Consider the following 21,383-nt stretch of genomic DNA (forward strand, 5'->3'; position numbering starts at 1 on the left):
TTGCACATAATGTCTCATTAGTTGATGATACCTGTGTCCCAGTCACGCATGATGAACTCCTTCGTGCTGTTAAACATGGCAAATCAACAGTCCCAGATCAGGATGGGCTAACCTATGATATCCTTAACCCTTTAACGCCCAGTGGATCATATTTGGTGTCCGTCTTTAGCGGCCTGTATCTAAAACATGGTAAGTAAAATTAACTTAGGATAGAAGTTCAGGCATTAAGCTGAGGTGATAGAACCTATTTTTAGCAGCAAAATTAAATTTTGTCTGGTGGTCATGTAATTAGCAGGAATTGTTTTTCGCGCATTTTTCGTTCTGAGACTTACATGAATGTTTTGTAAAAAATCGCCCTGAAATATATTTTCAATTTCTATATCCTTTTCACTATATATGCACAACAGTATGTGCATGACATATCAATTGAATTATCTTTTCTATCACAACATCTACCGAATTGCAAGTGCACTAAAATTAGAGGTGGCAAATGTGATCCACTGGGCAGAACCGTTAGCAGTGGCAGGCCGGGCGGCCCAGTGTGCACACAGTTACATAAGAGCGCACTGAGTACATCCTCTTCGTTCTCTGACCTTGTGAGTGAGTAGGCTATTTGCTTTTTTTTTTTTTTTTTTTTTTACGTCGTACCCTATTGCGCCGGTAGGCTTCTTCCCGGTGGGTCCTGAATTACTGATGGTCGGTCCAAGGCTTCTTCCCGGTGGGGCCTTTTGGTCGGCCCAGCCCGTTCTGGCGCAGTCGAGTGTTTATAGTGGCGCCATCTTGCTTTGGCTCATGCTGCCCTCCCGGAGCTCATCTTTAATCCTATAATCTAGAGTCCGGGTTGATAGGTGGTCTTCTGGACAGCATGTGGTAGTTTTGAGCCACTCGGCGGCGGCTGAAAAATCCCATCTCGGTGGCACCGGTCGGGGATTGAACTCGCGTCCTCCTGAACGCGGGTCCGTCTTACTATCCATTCAGCCACCGCCTACCCTGCATGAAAAGTTACTGAGATCAACGATTCCAATAGTGAACAATGTCTAAAGATACTGTGAATGCCTCAGTGTGCAAGAGGTTATCGACTTGTTATATAGCGATGAGCTCAATATTGATGATGATGTAGAGGGAATAGACATGGTAAACATTCCTCCGAATGATGATTTAAGTGATTAAGTTTCATCAGAATGTGTCCGTTGATGATGAGATGATGGTCAGATGCTATGGTCATCATTAGCGTGAAAAAAAAAACTACGTTTGAAAAAAAAAAGGCATGTTCAAAAAAAGTTTTTTTGTGGTCTTATTATTTTTTTAATATATATATATATATATATATATATATATATATATATATATATATATATATATATATATATATATATATATATATATATATAAACTTTCTTTTTAACATGTGGCCTATTGCGCCGGTAGGCTAATTCATATGGGTCTGATGGTTGGCCCGAGCCCGTCATGGCGCAGGCAGTTGTTTATAGTGGCGCCATTATTACTGGCTCATGCTGGCCCCCGGAGGTCATTCTTGACCCTGCACCCTGCTGCACCCTTCAACAAGCCTTATATATTCAAAGAATCAGTGTTGAAGAATCTAACTCCTAACTCTTGGCGGGAATCAATGACGGGAAAAGTTTCTACTGATGCACTACAGGTTGTGAAGGGTTTTCTGACCGTTAGTGCATCCAGGGCAAGTGTGGAGATAATTTTCTAGATTTGGACTGGTTCATTCAAAGATTAGAAATAAGTTAGGTGTAGAAAAAGCAGCAAAGCTCGTTTTCTTGTATAAAGTTCTGAACGAAGATGTAGAAATGGAAGATGATGATGATGATGACTTCAAGTAAACCCGTAAGAACTGTGATTTTGGCGACTTTACTCAGCAGGCTTTGATTCATACCAACTACCAAGATGTTAAGGAAAGAACTTAGAAGAGACAATTTTATTATTTTCTAGTACTGAGAAACTTAAAAGATTTATTTATTTATTTATTTATTTATTTGTTTATTTTTTGGAAAGGACTAATATTTTATTTCAAATATCGCACATTTTATATATGAAAACTAATTTGCAGCAAGTCATACATTTGCTAATAGCCTAAAATATTAATAAAATTCTCCTATGTTGAATATTACAATGTTGGAAGTCTTATAAACTAAATATCATATAACACTAAAATAATGATATATTACCCTGAGTACCTGAAATTCTATGAACCACATTCAAAGTTTAAAATATATTGACCGATATTGGAAAAAGAAAAACGTTGGGTTTATTAAAAAACAACAAAAAAAAAAAAAACATGGTTTAAACCAATCCACCCTGGTCATCATGGTCTGAAACAACAACAACAACAAACACCACGCCAGCATCATCATCAGCCACTTTACCATGAATCGGAAGGATACTGAGGATTTAGAAGATTGTGCTGCTGCATTGTACATAATGAAGCATGTGCTACGACTACAGAAACGCCATAAGAGGCATTGGGGGCGTCCATGGCTAGTTTGTTAAACTTTGTTTATACCTCGCGCCAGGCACAGACTTCACCCCGGGCGGTGCCGGGGCGGGGGCCCCGCCCCCGGGGTTGCCAGATTCTTTTCACGATAGGTAGCCTACTCACACATAAGTAGTCTATTCACACATCAAAAACTAGCGGATTCCAACATTAAGTAGCCCAATACATTTCAGAATTACTCAAGATTTAAGTAGCAAGTAGTGGATTAAAAAGTTAAGTAGCGTATAGCCTTCACAAGTCGCCCAATCCGCTACTTTTCGCCCAGTCTGGCAACCCCATGGCCCCGGGGCCGGGCGGCGGTGACGCACCATACAGTCAGTTGAGTGTTATAAATAACTTTACACAGTGGACAAATAAATCACAAACGCATACTCGCACATGTACGTCGGTTTTTGAAGTTTTAGCGTTTACAATTGGAGTAAATATGTACGATGATTGATTTTCAATTTACATTTACAGCTTATAGCACGAATGTCATTTGGCCCCTTTTCCTCCCCGCCAGTCTGACGTCACATCTGTTGTCCATTCTTCTCGACCCGCCAGATCTTGTTGATTGTTGTTCGTTTTGCCCAACAGCCAACAAAAACGACCAACATGTTGGGCTGAAATTGCCCTGTGTGACGCCAGCTGCGAGAGAAATCAAACAAACCGGCAACCCCTCAAGCGCACCGGGCCGTGTGCGTGTGTATGTGAGCCTCGATATCTGAAAACATTTTTTTCCAAACATTACTTCGCCACTATTTTACTGAATTGAATGCAAAATATATCATTGGAAAGAAGAAGAATATGATTTTTTGATCGTTCAACTTCTTTCAATTTTGGATAAATTAATGCAATTAACAAAAACCGTCACGAAAACCAAAATAAAGAAAAAAAATCCTAACACCAAAGAAGAATGAAATTAAAAATTCTCAAACGACCAATCGTTTGGACATTCTATAATGCATATTTGGTAATTTTTCCATCACTAAGTTATTAGATCAGAGAGTTACGAGTTATATTTTCATAAAAAAAGTCACTTTTCTTTTCAGTTATAAATCGAGTTATGGATTTGAAAACGAGAGAAGATTATTTAAGTATAAACATATTCCTAACATAAATATAAACATGACAATACACTGGTAATTAAGAAATGGTGTGACGCTTCCCTTAAAGCATAAAGGATAGAGAAAAAAAGTTTGTATTTCTTCTAATTAATACCTGAACCGGAGGAACTATAATACCACATAGAGTAAAATATAACATATGGAAATAAATACTTGGCATTTTAGGTATTGATACAGGACATAACATGATGCGTTTATTGGAAGAACATTAGCGATGCATTACAGGATACATGTGTTGCAAGTACACCAGTGATACATTACAGGATACATGTGTTGCAAGTACACCAGTGATGCATTACAGGATACATGTGTTGCAAGTACACCAGTGATGCATTACAGGATACATGTATTGCAAGTACACCAGTGATGCATTACAGGATACATGTATTGCAAGTACACCAGTGATGCATTACAGGATACATGTATTGCAAGTACACCAGTGATGCATTACAGGATACATGTGTTAGAAGTACACCATTGATGCATTACAGGATACATGTAGTGCAAGTACACCAGTGATGCATTACAGGATACATGTATTGCAAGTACACCAGTGATGCATTACAGGATACATGTGTTAGAAGTACACCAGTGATGTATTACAGGATACATGTGTTGCAAGTACACCAGTGATGCATTACAGTAATAACCGCGGCGAGACATCAGGCAGCAGACCCTAAAGCGGAGGTGTTCACGCGGATCGGCAGGTTTGAGATCCAGCCGTGTTGCTTTGGATCCACGAAACATAGTCTGTGTGGGGGGTAACGTTTTGAGTTATTCGTTATGTTCTGCACAATCAGTCAAAAATATATCATTCCTTCTTATCAACAGTATAGAAAGAGCGTGTTAAAGTGAGAAACAGCAGTAAGGTAGAACGTGATGAAGTAGCTACTCACTGCTGACTCTGGTGTAGACGCCGGGATACCCTGCAGCGGCACAGCCGTATCCCCAGGACACAATCCCGATTTGCTGCATGTTGCCTGAGCCTGCCACCATAGGGCCGCCAGAATCTCCCTGGAATTAAAGTCACCCCCTGCTGCACCTTACTGGCGAAGTGATTAGAATGCTCAGCTGTTTATCTGCACAGACGGGTTCGACCCCGAGTGGCGCTGACCCAGAGTCCTCGTGTAATGGTTGAGGCGACAAATGAGTGCCGGCGTAAAGCGTTGATATATCTTATGTGCCACGCATTGCCAGAACGCTGCACACCAAGTTACTTTACGCTGGCTTAGACATGGTCAACAACCTCTATAGAAACATAAATTCGTTTATAAGGTCGACGTACCCCGTTTATTGACATTTCAATAAGTTTAACGAAAGACAGAACATGAGCCACCTTCTGTGACTTAGTGGCCATGCATGTTGATTAGTGTAAGGACGTACCTGGCAAGAGTCTTTTCCTCCCTGAGACAGTCCAGCGCAGATCATATTTGCGGTGATTTCGTTGTTATCGTAGCCCGTTGCCTTGCACGCTGCGTTGGTCATGGTGGGTACCGTCACTTCGTTAAGCTTGTTCGGCTGTGATCCTCCTGGTTACAAAGTAAGGGTAGCTAAAGTGATGAGCGGCAAACCATAGTATGTTGACCTAGTGATGAAAGTATACTACACATTCTGAGGAAATGTTTAATATATTTTTAAATAAATAATAATTTATCACCAGTGCCCTAGCATATCTTTTTCTTCTTTGTAAGGATCAACACACACACACACTATATATATATATATATATATATATATATATATATATATATATATATATATATATATATATATATATATATATATATATCTATATATCCCGTTTAATGTTTTCTTCCCTAAACATTTATCTTTAGGCTTCACAGTGACTTGCCTGACGCGAGCGTGCCCCAGCCGGTGATGGTGGCGTCCACGGCCTCGTAGAGTTCGCCAGGTGTTGGAAGGCACACCGGGGCGACCTTGTTGTCATTTTGGAAGGTGAGAGGTTGAGCCAGCTTCAGCAGTGCTATGTCATTGTCGTATGTCGAGGAGCTGTAACTGGGGTGCCGAATGACCTGGGAATGGAAAAGAAATTATATGCCTTTCGTTACAGTAAGTGTGCAAACTCGTATACTACGGGTAAGGATGCTGGAATGGCGCTAAGGGAAGACAGTGACACTGATTGGTAGGCTGACAGGTTACAGAGACGCTCATAGGAACTAACTGTATAGTGTGCTCATATTGTGCTCATATTGTGCTAAGCACTAACGTGCCCTCTACAGACGTTGTGAAATCCTCATGATATAGTTTCACGTCTTCAAATGTAAATATCTTCCAGCCGCTTGTCACATGCGACCTACTTATATATACAGACTTCTTACACGATTTCCACAAGTGTCTTTCACAATAGATAGGGGGTAGTGTGGAGGGTAGTGGGTGGCCAGCGTGGGCGCCCCACCGGACTTTTTTTCACCGCCGGTTCGAATCCCCACCCTACCCACTACTTTTTTTTTCACCCATCAGTCACAACCAACCCTACCCACAAGCCGTCCAAAATCCACCCAAACGACCCGGGGGGAGGAGTCCGAGCAAATCAAGAACGAGTTCCGGGGCGGGCAGCCAATGCAAGAAGCGGCTGGGCCCATAAAAACCACCGCCAAGAAGAGAACGCTGGGCCGACCCATCCCCCCCCTGGAAGATGCTATACGGCGCAACAGGCAGCGACGTAAAAAAAAAGAAAAAAAAAAATCAGACACATTTACATCACAGGTGATTTCAGCCTCCTGGACATTTGCTGGAGTGCGATTTCTTCATTCACTTCGCCAGGCCCGCCTCCTGCATATAAAATCAACAATATCTGAGAATCAGAAAACGCTGAGGTTTCTAACGTCATAGCCACTCCCCTTGACTCTTTTTTCATAGGAGTAGTGATTTGCAGGCTTTTCTTCATTGTTGTTTTCTTTTTCTTGCTCTTCAGCTGTTTCCTTTCTTGTACAAAAATAATCCTGTCTCGGCTGTATTCACGACCACCTTAAGTACAGTTGCGGACACAACGGCTGTATTCACGACCACCTTAAGTACAGTTGCGGACACGAGTGAAGGCACAGATTTCAGTAACTCTTGTTGACAACCCTCTGTAGAGTGTTCCCTTTTAATGTGATTCACAAGCAATACATTTTTAAAATAGCTACTCAGAACATTTGTTTATAAATAGAAGAGGGTAGCGTTGCTTCGTTGGGGATGAAAATATTCATTTAATGTTAAAACTACTGACATGTAATTAATTTGACTTGCTGTCTGGCAACTAGCAATAGATGAATGCGCTATTAGTTGAAATCATTCTTTTAAAGAAGTTGTATGATATGTAAAATCAATATTCGGTCAATATTTTCACCGAGTTAAACTTGTAAGATAAAACTATACCATTTGAGTGTGGAAAGACAACGGGTGAAAGGTTCTACTGCCCTTCGGCTGCGGAAGTGTACTGTACTCATCCGCCACACCTGCTGGCCTCCGCTCACTTGGTGCCGGGACCCTACACACGCATACACACTAACAGATTGCAACGCATGAACACAAACACGGCGAGGTCTCTTAGGCAACTGTTCCTAAACGCACTGCAACAACACATGTAAAACGGCAAATGAACGTGATCTTCACATACACAGACAAGTACACAGCCGTTCAGTGATGAAGAATATCACAAAGAAAATCATATCGAGATTGATGCTCAAACACACACACACACACACACACACACACACACACACACGTTGCACAGACATAACGTACTTACGACACACAAATCCATAAACACCAATCACACCATAATAACACACGCAGACGCCAAGCCTGCCACGCCTACTCTGAGATTCGATCACTCACACTTTACATGCACTGTGCGGCACGGGCACAAGCTTCCTCTCCATATTTTAGATTGTACAGCAACAGACTCATCTGTGAAACAAGTACATGCTCGGTTCCCAGCACAAGCACTCAGCGGCACCAGGCTCAACGCCACAACCCGTGTGAGGAGCCAGTGACACAGAGGAAGGCTGAAGGGAATAACATTAAAAGGCAGGATGGCGCCACCATAAACACTCGCTTGCGCCATATCAGGCTAGGGGCGACCATCAGGCCCCGCCAAGAAAGATTACCAACGCCATAAGCGGAATGTAAAAAAATAAATAAAAAAGTAAAATGAGTTGTTTCCGTTTCCTCCCATTTAACGCTTATCAACCTTGCATGGACCTTGGTGCCCTGCGTGTTACTCATCAGAAACAGAATGACATGGAATACAACCTGAGCGATGCTCAGCCTCTTCGTGGCCGAAGTCTCCCCGGATGTGGACCAGTCATGTTCCCCAACGACTACATCTGAACCTGAGGCGGTGTTCCTGAAAGGGAATGTTTCAGTATCCAGACTAGTTCAGTAGAGGATGAGGTCAGGCTAGATGCAATACTTTGTGCCAAGAGCTTCGGAATGCCAATAGCATTAATTAAAAACACATACAAGAAACCAACTCTATCGAGTAGCATTCTGCACTGCAAACACATATCTAATGATTTTTAAACGTTTTCCTCTTGGATCATTGCTTCATGCAAGTACATATGCGGTTAGTTACCCGTCAACACAATGCGCTGCGGTCAGAATCCACTGTGCGGAGATAACCGAGCCGCCGCAGTAGGGTCTGCTCCCAGACTTTGAGACGAGCGCTACCTGCCACGGGTACTCGTGTGTGGTTGTTGTTTCGCCGCCCACAATTCGTGAAACAGTGTTGCGCTTGCCACAATCTGCGGAAGTGCAAAACGGCCGTAGTTAGTGCAGGATAGGGAGAGAAAGTTTAGCAGCTGTCTTGAATACTGTACTTGAATGTTAAAACAAAATGCCCGGACTGAAGAGCGGTACCCGAACATTGGTATAATCCAGCACACAAGGCAGAGTTATGAAAGGTGTCACACATAACTGTCTCAAAGAACACTCGTCACTTTGGCATCTCAATTATGGCGCTGTATGATCCTGCAAAGAATGTCCAATTATGCATGGCTCACAGCCTTAAAAAGTGTAGGTCCCAAAATAATGTATTATGTGCATATGTCACGACACATGCCGCACGGCACATAGGCGAACTTAGCCCGTCCAGTGACCTTCAGGCGATACTCACCACCGCCTTGTACCTGGCTACTAATGTTTAGTGTTCTAGAACATACACACGCGACTCCCATGCATCACCTGCCAACCAATATTGCCACAGGATTGGGGACGCGAAATCTGTATTTATATCGTTTCATGACAGAACAAAATGTAATCGGGCCTCTAACGCCTGTCCTCATGCGTCCTCATTCCTCAACACATGGGAATACAGACACACAGCATACTCACTGCACGGACTGGAACTTGTCTCGGTGGTGGTTTGGGAACTTGCCTCGGTGCTAGTGTTGCCTTCGTTCGTTACTTCTGTGTCAGCTGCTGAATGAAATAAACGGCACTTGAGAGGGTAAGATGAAAATTGTGTTCAAAAGAAAACGAATACTAACTGAAACCAAACTGAAAAGAAGCAAAAGTCGCCCTATAGTCAATCACACCGCCATCTGAAGAACTACAATGTCTCAAACCTGTGAAGAAATTGATATAAATACACTTCCCCGCGGCTCTCTCTCTCTCTCTCTCTCTCTCTCTCTCTCTCTCTCTCTCTCTCTCTCTCCATCGTTTATTTATTGGTAGTCTTTGGTTTAGACGCATAACACTCCTTGCCACACGATTCGAGAAACACCTTGAAAGGAAGGATAAATTGTTACCTTCCTTGAGCCTCAGTGGTACAGTGGTTAGCATGCATCTGCTGCTCTGGGTTCCAATCCCAGCCCAGCAGGGAAGCACATAATTAGACAGTTGCCGAATCGGGCGTAAGCCACTTCCAGTGACGTATACACGGGAGGTGAGGGGGTGCTGTAAGCCTATCAAAGAGCCTCCTGTGTCCTTACCTCCCGTTTCCCTGTTGTCAACACCGGGGAGTAGTTCGGCATGCTCTCTAAAGGCAAATTCTCCTACATTCCGCACCACACTACACACACGCAACACACTTTTCCCCCCAAATGATCTAAATTGAATATTTATCATGGCTCATAAAATACTACCCCCATCTACGAGGGAGCAGAAACGTAGCTAAATCGGTCTCCCTTTTCGACGTAGATCGCAGGTGTCCTGATAACTCTTTCAACTTTCTCTTCATCCCCTTCTGCAATATTCGCGGCCTTTGCGCTAAACTCCTTCCTGTGGAACACCTTCTTTACTCCCACAGCTATCCTAACAGTAATCTCTACTCTGTTCTCCTCTACTATCCTTATCATTACACCGTTACATCATATATATCAATCCAAAGCAGAGTGTTGCGTCTACGTACACAACGATATTCAACATACTACGAACACATGATATGAAACAACACTCACTAAGGAGTATAGATTTGATGATTTTAGGTTCAGGAAGGGACAAAATCACTTCACGAACAGTCTGCTGGTTATGTACAATAAACTAGCAGATTATGTAGTTGATAGACACGGTTGAAAGTTAGAAATTGAAGTTAGACATATTTATGAATGTGGAGAGAAGTTTGTGAATATCCAGCCCACATGATCTGCCATGTGTTGGCCGGCTGGCCTTTTGGATTATCCTTATATCCCTGCCTATTCTTGTATACAGTATGATGAAAGAGTACTTACATGACGCTGTTATTGTGCACGAGAAGCCTCTTTCAGTCCCTCGCCTATTGGTCTTGAATCGGATTTGAACGTAGCCTTCCATGCCACTTAAAGAATCGACTTCACTGCCACAGTATCTGAATGACAGATCACACAAATTGATTACGTTCTGAATATCAGCCATACTTTTCTATCGACAGAGATGGGCCAGCCCAATAGATCTATTTTTTCCATCTGTTTGTTTTGATATTTGGAATTTTGTTGACATTCATTGCAATATAGCAAGCAATGTTCCCTACAACAATAAGTACAGAGGTGGCAGCAGAGTGGTCAGCGTAAATAAAGGCGCTGTGTCTAGGAGGACCTAGGATCGAATCCCGCCAGACGCTACAAGTTAACAGTTTTCACTCATCGTCGAGTGGCCACCCACATGCTGCCCTGAAGACCAACTAGCAACTCGGACTCCAGTTTATCTCTAAAAAGAATGAAATATGAGCTCCGGGAAAAAGCGTGGACCAAGCAACATAGCGCCACTATAAGCCCTTGCCTGCACCTAACGGGCTGAAGCAGACCACCAGGTCCCATCAAGAAAGCCTACCGGCGGTACAGGCGGGAAAAAAAAATTATGATCCAATTACACGTTACTTTTCGTTTGTTGAAGCGAAGTCCGTAATGTGTAAGAAGTCTCCTGCATTGCGAAGATCGCCTCAATTTGAAATCTTGACAAGAAAAGACAACGTGGAATCGTCAGTGGTCTGCGGATGGAGAACGGAATACACTTTATATGTATTTCTTCCATGCACCGTATCAACGTTAAATGTATTTATAATAGTCTTTTTTTAATATTCGGGAGGGATAAGTAAAAAATTACTCAAACTTTGAAATTTCTCTATAAACCCCACCAAGATGTTTGCAAAACTTACCTCGAACGTCCAATAGCAGTTATGTCTGTTGGGGTAGTTGCTGGGGTAGTTCTTTGACTTGATGACTGCGACATTTCCGGCAGACATCGTGTAATCCCCGCATGGAAGACCATCTGCAGAAAGGGCGCCGTATGGAAACGTTACAAAACTGATTCCCCAAAACGCCACACTTCCTTGTAACATATACATATAGATTTCTATTAAAGGAAGATGGATTAAAAGAAGATTTTTTGCGGTAACAAAAAAATAACTGTGTTAAGGCCCATAATTGATACACACTGGTATTTATATGCACATTGCTTGCAATGGCACACCAGAACACACGGATGATCGTTGAAGTAGGAAGACACCGAGCGGAACTCACCCTCTTTAGGGTGTATGTGACCTCCCTTGCCCCAAGACAGGTGTGGTGTGCGGAACTCACCCTCTTTAGGGTGTATGTGACCTCCCTTGTCCCAAGACACGTGTGGTGAGCGGAACTCACCCTCTTTAGGGTGTATGTGACCTCCCTTGCCCCAAGACAGGTGTGGTGAGCGGAACTCACCCTCTTTAGGGTGTATGTGACCTCCCTTGCCCCAAGACAGGTGTGGTGAGCGGAACTCACCCTCTTTAGGGTGTATGTGACCTCCCTTGCCCCAAGACAGGTGTGGTGAGCGGAACTCACCCTCTTTAGGCTGGATGTGACCTCCCTTGCCCCAAGACAGGTGTGGTGAGCGGAACTCACCCTCTTTAGGCTGGATGTGACCTCCCTTGGCCCAAGACAGGTGTGGTGAGCGGAACTCACCCTCTTTAGGGTGTATGTGACCTCCCTTGGCCCAAGACAGGTGTGGTGCGCGGAACTCACCCTCTTTAGGCTGGACGTGACCTCCCTTGCCCCAAGACAGGTGTGGTGCGCGGAACTCACCCTCTTTAGGCTGGATGTGACCTCCCTTGCCCCAAGACAGGTGTGGTGCGCGGAACTCACCCTCTTTAGGCTGGATGTGACCTCCGAGCTCCCTGGAACAGTAACAGTCGTTAATACGTTTTCTTTTGTGGAAGGCCGAGTGGCTTGTTTATGAATGATACAGTAATGAGACCATGGGATATGCGTCATTGGTGAAAACATGGGGACTTACCTAACCACAGAAACGTCTTCGGAGAGGCAGCCTCCACATATACACTGCAAATATACAAGAGTGTTACATATGGCCCTCTAGTCAGTAATATAAGTTCGAAGCGACAAAGGTGATGTTAAGAACACTGGTAACCGCAAAACAGACGAGAGGAGCCCATTTGTCTAGTACAATGATTTTTAAAATACATATGTGTGTGTGTGTGTGTGTGTGTGTGTGTGTAGCGCTGCGAATAAACAACGGACGGTAAGAGCTCCAAAGTTATTGTCAAAGCTCTGGTAAAGTTATGGACTCCCGGACGCTATGCTTCCCGGACAGCCCCAGAGCTGGCAGTGCTGCATGAGGACCCTTTAGTGCAGTTTGAGCAAGTTCGGGTTGTTGAAGGGTTTAAGGTTGATGGGTGTTGGACAGGAAATCGGGACTCTTGGGCTAACCCTCCCCTCTATTCGTTGGCGCGGCTCTGCGCATGTGCACTGAGGGTCTGTGACGTATGTGACGCCATAACCCATTGACGTAATAGTCCAACTAGCTACTAGTCACTTCCACAGCGAGTCCCTCGATTACCAAGACAACGGTGGCACCTTGTGAGTTAAATGGTGGTATCATTACATATTTTTAGACCATATCAGAATATTTGTGCACGTTATCAATGTTTTCTTCGTATTTTCTTAGCGAGGACGTTGCAGGAATGAATACAACATTTATTCAAATGCATAATAGCGTTGTCAACAACTTTAGCTGTCCTTGACTAAATTTGAACGAAATGTAAAGAGACATTTTCGTCCGCGAATTAAAAACTTGTTAACAGTGTGCACAACTGACAAATTCATATCTAGTAAATTATGGAGAGTGTATTATGTAGTGACAAATCTGAACATTGTACATTGAACATTGTACGGTACGTGTAGGGGGTTGAGTTAATACCTTTATATATACTAAAGAGAGGAAGGATTAGCAGATACGGTAGAGTTAAAAAAAGATGTTGATCATTGAAATCTCCTGAGATTTCAATGAAGTGAGAGTGAGTTAAGATGTGCTCGTTTTTTTAATTCAAAATATTATTGAATTTTGAATTTAGTGAATAATGAAGAGCACAACCATACTTACTGCTAGAATGACAATTACATCTTAGCTTGAGTGTGAAAATTGTTCAAAGAATTGACATATTGGGCACGGAAGCAAGTAATTCCGTCGTGTACATAGATGCAGCATTCAGCTTTGGACAGAAAATTAGGTAAAGCATAAACACTATGTCGGATACTGTCAGGAGCCTGAGACACATATTTTAGTATGAAGTAAAATGAGGTTTAGAGAAAAAAGGTTTTCCATAGAATGTAAATCAGAGGGAAGACCACAGAATTTGCAGAGGTAAATAAAAGAGAGAATCAGAAGACCTGTTACGAAACCCCTTGAGTTGCCACCAGGTGTGAGGCTTGACCTGATGACATTTCTGGTCCCCTTCCTCTGTGAACTCCTATTCCAGTATTTTGTTCTCTTATATAATTTATAAACAACTTTTGGTACTGGTGTGTGTATCACGTGCCTTTTATTCCGTTATGAAAGCAAAAGGCTTGTCCTTATAATATTTGATGGACTTTTCTTTAGTATTAATGAGATGGTTTGCAGCATCCCCCCTCCATGTATACATTCCTGAATGAGAGTGTGTTGCGCTCTTTCCAAGAAGTAACCACTGCCACTTTGGTGATTGTATTTTAACAAAGGTGTGAAAGTTTACCACTTGAGTGAGACTATATCTCCAGGTGACAACTAACGCCCAGGCCGTTATGGCCCTCTCATACGACCATCTTAACAGCAAGAAATCTCACTCGCACAGCATCACTACTACCAATGTTTGGGGAGGCGGTGGCTGAACAGATTGCGAGACGGCCCCGCGTTCAATCCCCGACCGGTGCCACCAAGCTGGGATTTTTCAGCCGCCGCCGAGTGGCTTAAAACTACCCACATGCTGTCCAGAAGACCACCTATCAACCCGGACTCTAGATTCTAGGATTAAAGATGAGCTCCGGGGGGGCAGCATGAGCTAATGCAAGATGGCGCCACTATAAACACTCGCCTGCGCCAGAACGGGCTGGGCTGACCATCAGGCCCCACCTGGAAGAAGCCTTGGGCCGACCATCAGGATCCACCGGGAAGAAGCCTACCGGCGCAATAGTCCAAGACGTAAAAAAAATAAATAAATAAATAAATAAATAAATAAATAAATAAAAACTTTTTCATGGGTGTTAAATGGTAGGAGCGGTTGAAGCGATCAGGAAAAGAAAATAAAGAGACTGCTGCGAGGAATCCAGAGAGGCGTAACCTTAAATTACAAGACTTCTACTCCCCCATGACCATCGAACAGTATCAAAAGTTTCCTAGTTATGAAAGCGTGTTTTTAGTGTATGGCGGGCTTTGTTTTGTGCCAGTAACAGGAAGGTAATTTGGTAACTTACCGAGAGGATGACCGCCAGAGACAGCAAGAGACAGCGCATGGTGACGTTATGCAGCGTTTCTTCCGTGTGCGAGACCTCGAACAGATGATGGAGGTGTGTCGAGGCATCCCAGACAGGGTCCTTATATACACAGGTGCTCTTTGGGTCTCTTACTCCCTTGACATTTAGACGCCAAATCCTCTGAAAAGAATCTTGAAAGGTCAGAGGCGAAAAAGGAGTTTTTTTTTAAGTGCCACTTAAATGACTAAAGTACCGAACCAATGAATACTGAGTCAGTGAAATGATATTCTTGTACATGGGGAGCATTTTGAAGGAAATACTTTTTAGTTGTATAATTATTTTAGAGAACATTTTCAATCACTGATCATCAGTTTTCGCAAGAACCAAAGCCTCTTCCAAACTTTTCGATAAGCTAAACGTTGCCGTTCGTTTAACTATTTACTCAGTATTTAATGAATATCATCTCCCTCATTTCCATCTCAATAAAGGTTTGCAATTTTTCCTTGTACTGTTTTGAAAACTTTGACTGCTCATTATTGATGTCTTTTTCGTTCAAACATTTTTTTTTTTTTTTACTGCCAATAAATAAATTGTCTTCTTATTTACTTGGTTCACTTCATCATTTAGACATCTAGAGTATTGCTTCTGAATCGCAAATAACGGATAACAGCTTTTAGGTAGTTGGTACTTGTCACCTTGCGGTGGCCGAGTGGTTAGCGTGCGGGCGTGGTCAGCCCGTGGGCCTAGTGTGGACTAGGTTCGAGTCCCCACCGAAACACGCTGATTTTTCAAGTCATCGCCGAGTGGCGAAAGATTACCCCATACTCTCTGGATCTTCAATCAGCCCTAACTTCATCGACGTCGGTCAAGAGGAGCACCAGGGGGCAGCATGGGCCAGGAAAGATTCATACATCACGGCAGCCACTATAAGTAAAATTAGCCTGCGCCATTAACGGGCTTGGGATGCCCATATATATATATATATATATATATATATATATATATATATATATATATATATATATATATATATATATATATATATTTTTTTTTTTTTTTTTTTACTGTGGCCTATTGCGCGGTAGGCTTCTTCCGGTGGGGCCTGACGGTCGGCCCAGCACGTTCTGGCGCTGGTGAGTGTTTTTTGTGGAGCCATCTTGCATTGGCTCTTGCTGACCTCCCGTAGCTCATCTTTAATCACTGGATCTAGAATACGGTTTGATTGGTGGTCTGCACTGCATTTGGGTAGTTTTAAGTCACTCGGCGGCTGAAAGATCCCAGCTTGGTGGCACTGGGCGGGATTGAACGCGTCGTCCTAAACGCGGCGGCGACACGCTATCCGTTCAGCCACCGCCCCTCAAGAAAGCGTACCGGCGCTATATAAATATATATATATATATATATATATATATATATATATATATATATATATATATATATATATATATATATATATATATATATATATATATATATATCAGGAGAAGTACAATATGAAAAAAATGTACCTTTACTTTTTCAGCAACGGTCATCTATGTGGAGATCGAGAGAAACTCTGCTTAAACTTATTACACTAAATTATTGACAATTTTCCGCCTCTTTCTAGGAACCATCGTATGCTTGATGCTTAATGGATCAAATACATGTTATGAGACATATCATGTACTTCCAATATTTCTGCAATCTAATGCTGGGTTTTATGTATCTTATTTTATGTTGCCCTTGAGCTGAATCATATACAATCCATCAACCAATCAATCTGGGCATACACCAGGAGCCTCTTCTCCTCTAGCCTATGACGCCGAACCCGAGGATCTTCCTGGAAAGTCTATATACAGGTCCCTTTCAATCCCGAGTACCTCACGGCATGATCTGTCGAATTCTGAAGTCATGATATCTGTGGGCGTCCCCTTGGCCACATCTACTCAGGGTCGCGGTCTCTTACAGAAACAGCCCAGTGAGGAGGGTCGGCTTCTGGGTAGCGTGCTGCATGCCTGTATAGCCGGAATCGGCGTTCACGGAGTATGCCTCGAATCACTCGTGGAGTTATCGCCGGCCTGACACAAATTCATTCCAGCGGAATCCCATGACTCTACTTATGAACCCATTTCCAGAGGCATCACTCCGCCTTTTCGGGCAACTATTAGTGTCAATGTCTCACAAGCATGGAGTAAGAAAGGGAGCACAGGTGACTTGAAGATCCTCCTGAAAAGGTATTGACGACGCCATATACTAGTGCTAAGCGAGTTCATACTACCGTAGGCAACGCCAATCTACCGTAAGACTTTTGACGAGACCCGTTATTGCTCTATACTAAATTATCAAAATCCATGATATCGAAGTTGCTGCCATACGCATTAACAAACTGTGTTGTTTAATCAAGTAAGTTTCTAAACATCTCAACCTTGGTCCCAAGAGACATAAGAGTCCCAAAAGTATCTCTATGCGAGCAGTACACCTTTATCCAAAACTCTGCCTAATACCCTGTCCATGAGCCTGCAGTTAGGGACACAGCCCTGCCTCAGTTCCGTGATGAGGGAAAACATTCTTGAGACGCCCTTTGCCCTACTTCACAGCGCTCTCAGTACCAAGAGTACAAGTCAATAAATTAAACAATGATCTTTGCGGGAATCCTGCGTTGCAAGAGATTCCCGAGTGCTTCGAAATGCACTGAATTAAATGCCTTATAGAGATCTACATAGCTTACGAGTATCCCATATGGAAACTTATAAAGGCGATTCATCAGTAAGCGAAGTGCTAGGATGAGGTCAATTGCCGGCTCACCAGACGTGAACGCGAATTGTTTATGTCTCTGCAACTTCAGCAGCAAAGTCTAATTATACCAAGTCTGTTCACGCGCAGGAGAGGCGTGGCAAAGAGGTGACGTCATACTGCCTCGGTTAGTCCAAGGCATAGAGGTAGAATTGGTGGAGTCGTCACGGCCCGCTAATCCCATTCATTGAGGTGAAGCAGCCGAACTGCCGCAAGATGAGGGATACCCGGGTGAGAGCTCACGTCCACTACCTTAGTTGTTAACTCCAGACCCCGTCTCATTCACTATGATGGTGGTGTTTTTCAGTACTGTACATTTATTGTTGCGGTAGATCTATTTCATAAATACCTGACCTGACAACACTTGGCAGCCTGGCCAGACATCACCTGCCACTTGGCAGGTGTCCACAACCTTGCGGCCCAAAAAATGACAGTTCGGCGGATTCACCTTTTAGGGCTGATGTCGACTCTACCAATTCTTCCTCCATGGTCCGAGGACAGAAAACGGAGTAATAGATGGGTGACGTGTATTTTTTTATATTTTGTCCACTGTATACTACCTTTTCAGTCATTCTGTTATTTATTTATTAACTCCAAGTATACCATTCTTATTTAACAAAAAATCATATTTCCACGTTTGTGTTTATAATTGGATGTGCAGCCACCTACAGCACATTTATTAGGCATCCTGGTCCACGTCAACCCTGTGCACCCGACTTCGTCTCGTTGCAGACTGATTGGGTCCCACGCAACGGACCCCGCCTTTGAAGACAGCGTGACGTCATGCGCGAGTCCGACGAGATTTTCGCGGAAAGTGACCAGACTTGTTATAATTAGATTTTGTTCAGCAGCTGATTACAAATCCGCATGAAACGGGCAAGCGCAATGCCTGAAACAGTGAACAACGTTATACCGTGGTAGTTGTTGCAGTACTGCCGGCCCCCTATCCATTTCCGGATAGGGACGACCATCCCTCATTCTCCAGTCAGAAAGAATGGTATTATATTGCCAAGCAACTGTCAAGACGGCATGCAGCTGCACAGATTGCAACATTCGCGGTCTTTGTATAAATTATTATTCTGTGAAAAAAACATCTCTCCTCTAAACCTCACCTTTTCTTCCGCACCGAAACGCAGGTTTCGGAGGCTCCTGACAGTAATATCTACTATGTTCCCTCCTACTCTCTCTATCCTAAATTTCACTCCAAAGCTGAATGTTGCGTCTGCGTGCGCAACGACATCACCTGTTCTCGTGCCCGCGACCTTGACTCTCTCTCTCTCTCTCTCTCACACACACACACACACACACACACACTGTCTCCCACATTAAAATTGTTTCTGTATTCCGTTCTGTTATACCCATTTATTTACGTTTATATACTTAATAGCACTAGTCAATTTGACATTGGATGCTGGATGTGTGAACCACTCACCAAAAAACTTGTTACACACTAGGAAATGAGGAAATCATTTCCGTTTGTCAGAAACATCTTCCATGGTTCCTTATGAAGTGTGTGTGTGTGTGTGTGTGTGTGTGTGTGTGTGTGTGTGTGTGTGTGTGTGTGTGTGTTGTCACTCGGCTTATCTAAGTGTCTATTAGCCGTATTCCCGTCCACTGATGTTTTCCTTCCTAGCAGTGATGCCAGATCAAAACCTTTTGTGAAACACTCTTATTTGGTAACACTCAATCAATCGGCGTCCTTAACATTTTCTATATGCAGGAATCTATGCCTTTCCTTATTAACATGGCCACCATAATAAATTCTATGATGTTTTTTTATTAATTTACTTGAATGCATAGACACATAAGTAAACACATATTTAGCCGAATCCTTTGTTGTGGTACCGGAGTACTCGTATGTACGCCACCTGCACGCTAGCGCGAGTTTTGAAGGGATGGAGGCCCCCCCAGTCCTTGTAAGACCCTTCACTGAAAATGAGAGTGGCTCTCCTCTCTCTCATTAAGGGGAGGCCTGTCGTCGTGTCCAAACGACAGGCTCCCAATATACAGCTGGAGAAGGAAAAAGCCTGGGAGGAAATACGTTAGCAATATGCTGAAATGTCCTGTCGTCTGCGCGGTCCAACCGAGCAAACGTACGTTGTGGCGGCTCCAGCTGCTGCCATGCCCAAGCCGCATCCCGGAAAGCGACAACACAGGATGCCTACTCGTCGGGCAGAGCCAGCACTGTCCGTAACAGCTCGGATCCGGACCCATCAGAAGCCATGCAATGTATCAGGTCGGAGGAGGACGGTGGGCTGCTGTCTGACGGGAGTGCTGCTACCGGTGACTCTCAGCAGGACGACACGGGACACCAATCCAAACGCTCTCGTCCAGGTAAGCATGAGCCCACCTCTGCAACAACCCCGGGAACTGACAAGATGGAAGAGAAGGCTGCCCACCTCCCTCGCCCCTCTGCAGGAGATGCCGAAATGATTGTGGATGAGCGGCGTGAGTCTTCTGCCCCTGCCCCTCTCCAGCAGAGTGCCCCTGCCCCAACATCAACACCAGCACCAGGACAGACAGCAGTTACAGGGGAAGGATCGATGCCACCAGCAGAAGTAGCAGCAGCAGCAGGGAATGGACCGCCTCCCCACCAGCGTCAAGACCAAGACCTAGCGGCCTCAAGACCCGTTCAACCGGAGCAAACAAGGGAACGGGTGCGTCGGGTACTGTTCTTCGGGACCTCCTGTCAGGAAGGACAACACAAGGAGATCGAGCTCGGCAGCCATCTTGGATAGCAGTCCCTGCTCCCAGCCAGCCTTAAGCGCCGACCCCAGTCCACTGTGCTTCACCAGACCACTCTAAACCCTGCACGACACTCCCGGCAACCCCCTGGATGTCGTGTGACCCGGGAGGAGGCCGCGAGGCCGCCTCCACCCCCCTACCTCTCCCATCCGTCGCCTCACCCGCCGGACCCCGGCAACAGCTCCCTCCCGTGGAGGACATGGACGCCGCCACCCTCACCTCCAAACGGCCACGCTCTCCTAACGGTGACGTACCAACCAACAAAAACAAACATCATGTCTCATACCACACCCCTGACCCCACCAACCCGCTCCTCGAGCACGCCATCCTACCCGCCACCCAGCCCCTCCCGCAGGGCCTCACGGACCCCCTCCATCAACCACCCCCCGAGGGATCCCTAGGTGGCCCTGGACCCACTCCTGCTCCCGCCTTCACCACCAACCTTGACCCCACCGGCAAGCCACCCCTAGTGGTATTCATGTCGTCCTTCACTCACACCCGCTCCTTCATCCACCCGTCCAAGGTGGCCACTGCTCTGCATGGCTCCATCTTCCAAAAGAAGGTAATCGAGGGGAGCCTGCGGATCACGCACGGGGGGGGGGTATGGGGTACGTTTTGAGGTGGCAAACCTCGACAACCTACCCCAGACGCCAGAGTCCGTGACCTCCCTGGGGGAATGCCCCGTCCTTTGCCGGGTGATTGACCCAGACCCTGCCCACAAATTCACATACGGACGAATCTACCCAGTAGACACAGCCCTGACTGACTCAGACATCCTCCACAAACTAACTGTTTTGGGAGGATCCCACTCCCTCCCGAGTGCCATTTGCCGGCTTCCCGGCAAATTCGTCGACGGCACCAAGACCCCAGGACTGGCGATCCGCATCAAATTCAAAGGCCCTCTCCCATCGCATGTGGCCATTGACAGCACAGCCTACACAGTGCGGCCCCACACCCTCCCAGTCCTACAATGCTTCCACTGCCTGGCGTACGGGCATGGAACGGGGACCTGTAGGGGCCATGCAAGGTGCCGCACCTGCAGCGGTTTCCACGTTGCCAAGGACTGTACAAAAGATCCTTACTGCCTATACTGCC

The 21,383-nt window shown here is 44.7% G+C and overlaps 1 protein-coding gene across 1 annotated transcript in view; it reads right to left on the bottom strand.

Annotated features, from left to right (window-relative positions):
• LOC126987449 (ovochymase-1-like) overlaps positions 1–19,679 on the bottom strand; it is a 57,963-nt gene extending 38,284 nt beyond the window's left edge. The window contains exons 1-3 of the mRNA XM_050844414.1: positions 19,641–19,679; positions 14,772–14,951; positions 12,322–12,365 (exon numbers count right to left, since the gene is read on the bottom strand). Coding sequence (XP_050700371.1) covers positions 12,322–12,365; positions 14,772–14,951; positions 19,641–19,679 — 263 coding nt within the window. The remainder of the gene's footprint in view (positions 1–12,321; positions 12,366–14,771; positions 14,952–19,640) is intronic.
• Between the last annotated feature and the right edge of the window lie 1,704 nt (positions 19,680–21,383).

The sequence above is a fragment of the Eriocheir sinensis genome, chromosome 64 (genome assembly GCF_024679095.1).
Source record: "Eriocheir sinensis breed Jianghai 21 chromosome 64, ASM2467909v1, whole genome shotgun sequence".
NCBI classification, from domain to species: Eukaryota; Metazoa; Arthropoda; class Malacostraca; order Decapoda; family Varunidae; genus Eriocheir; species Eriocheir sinensis.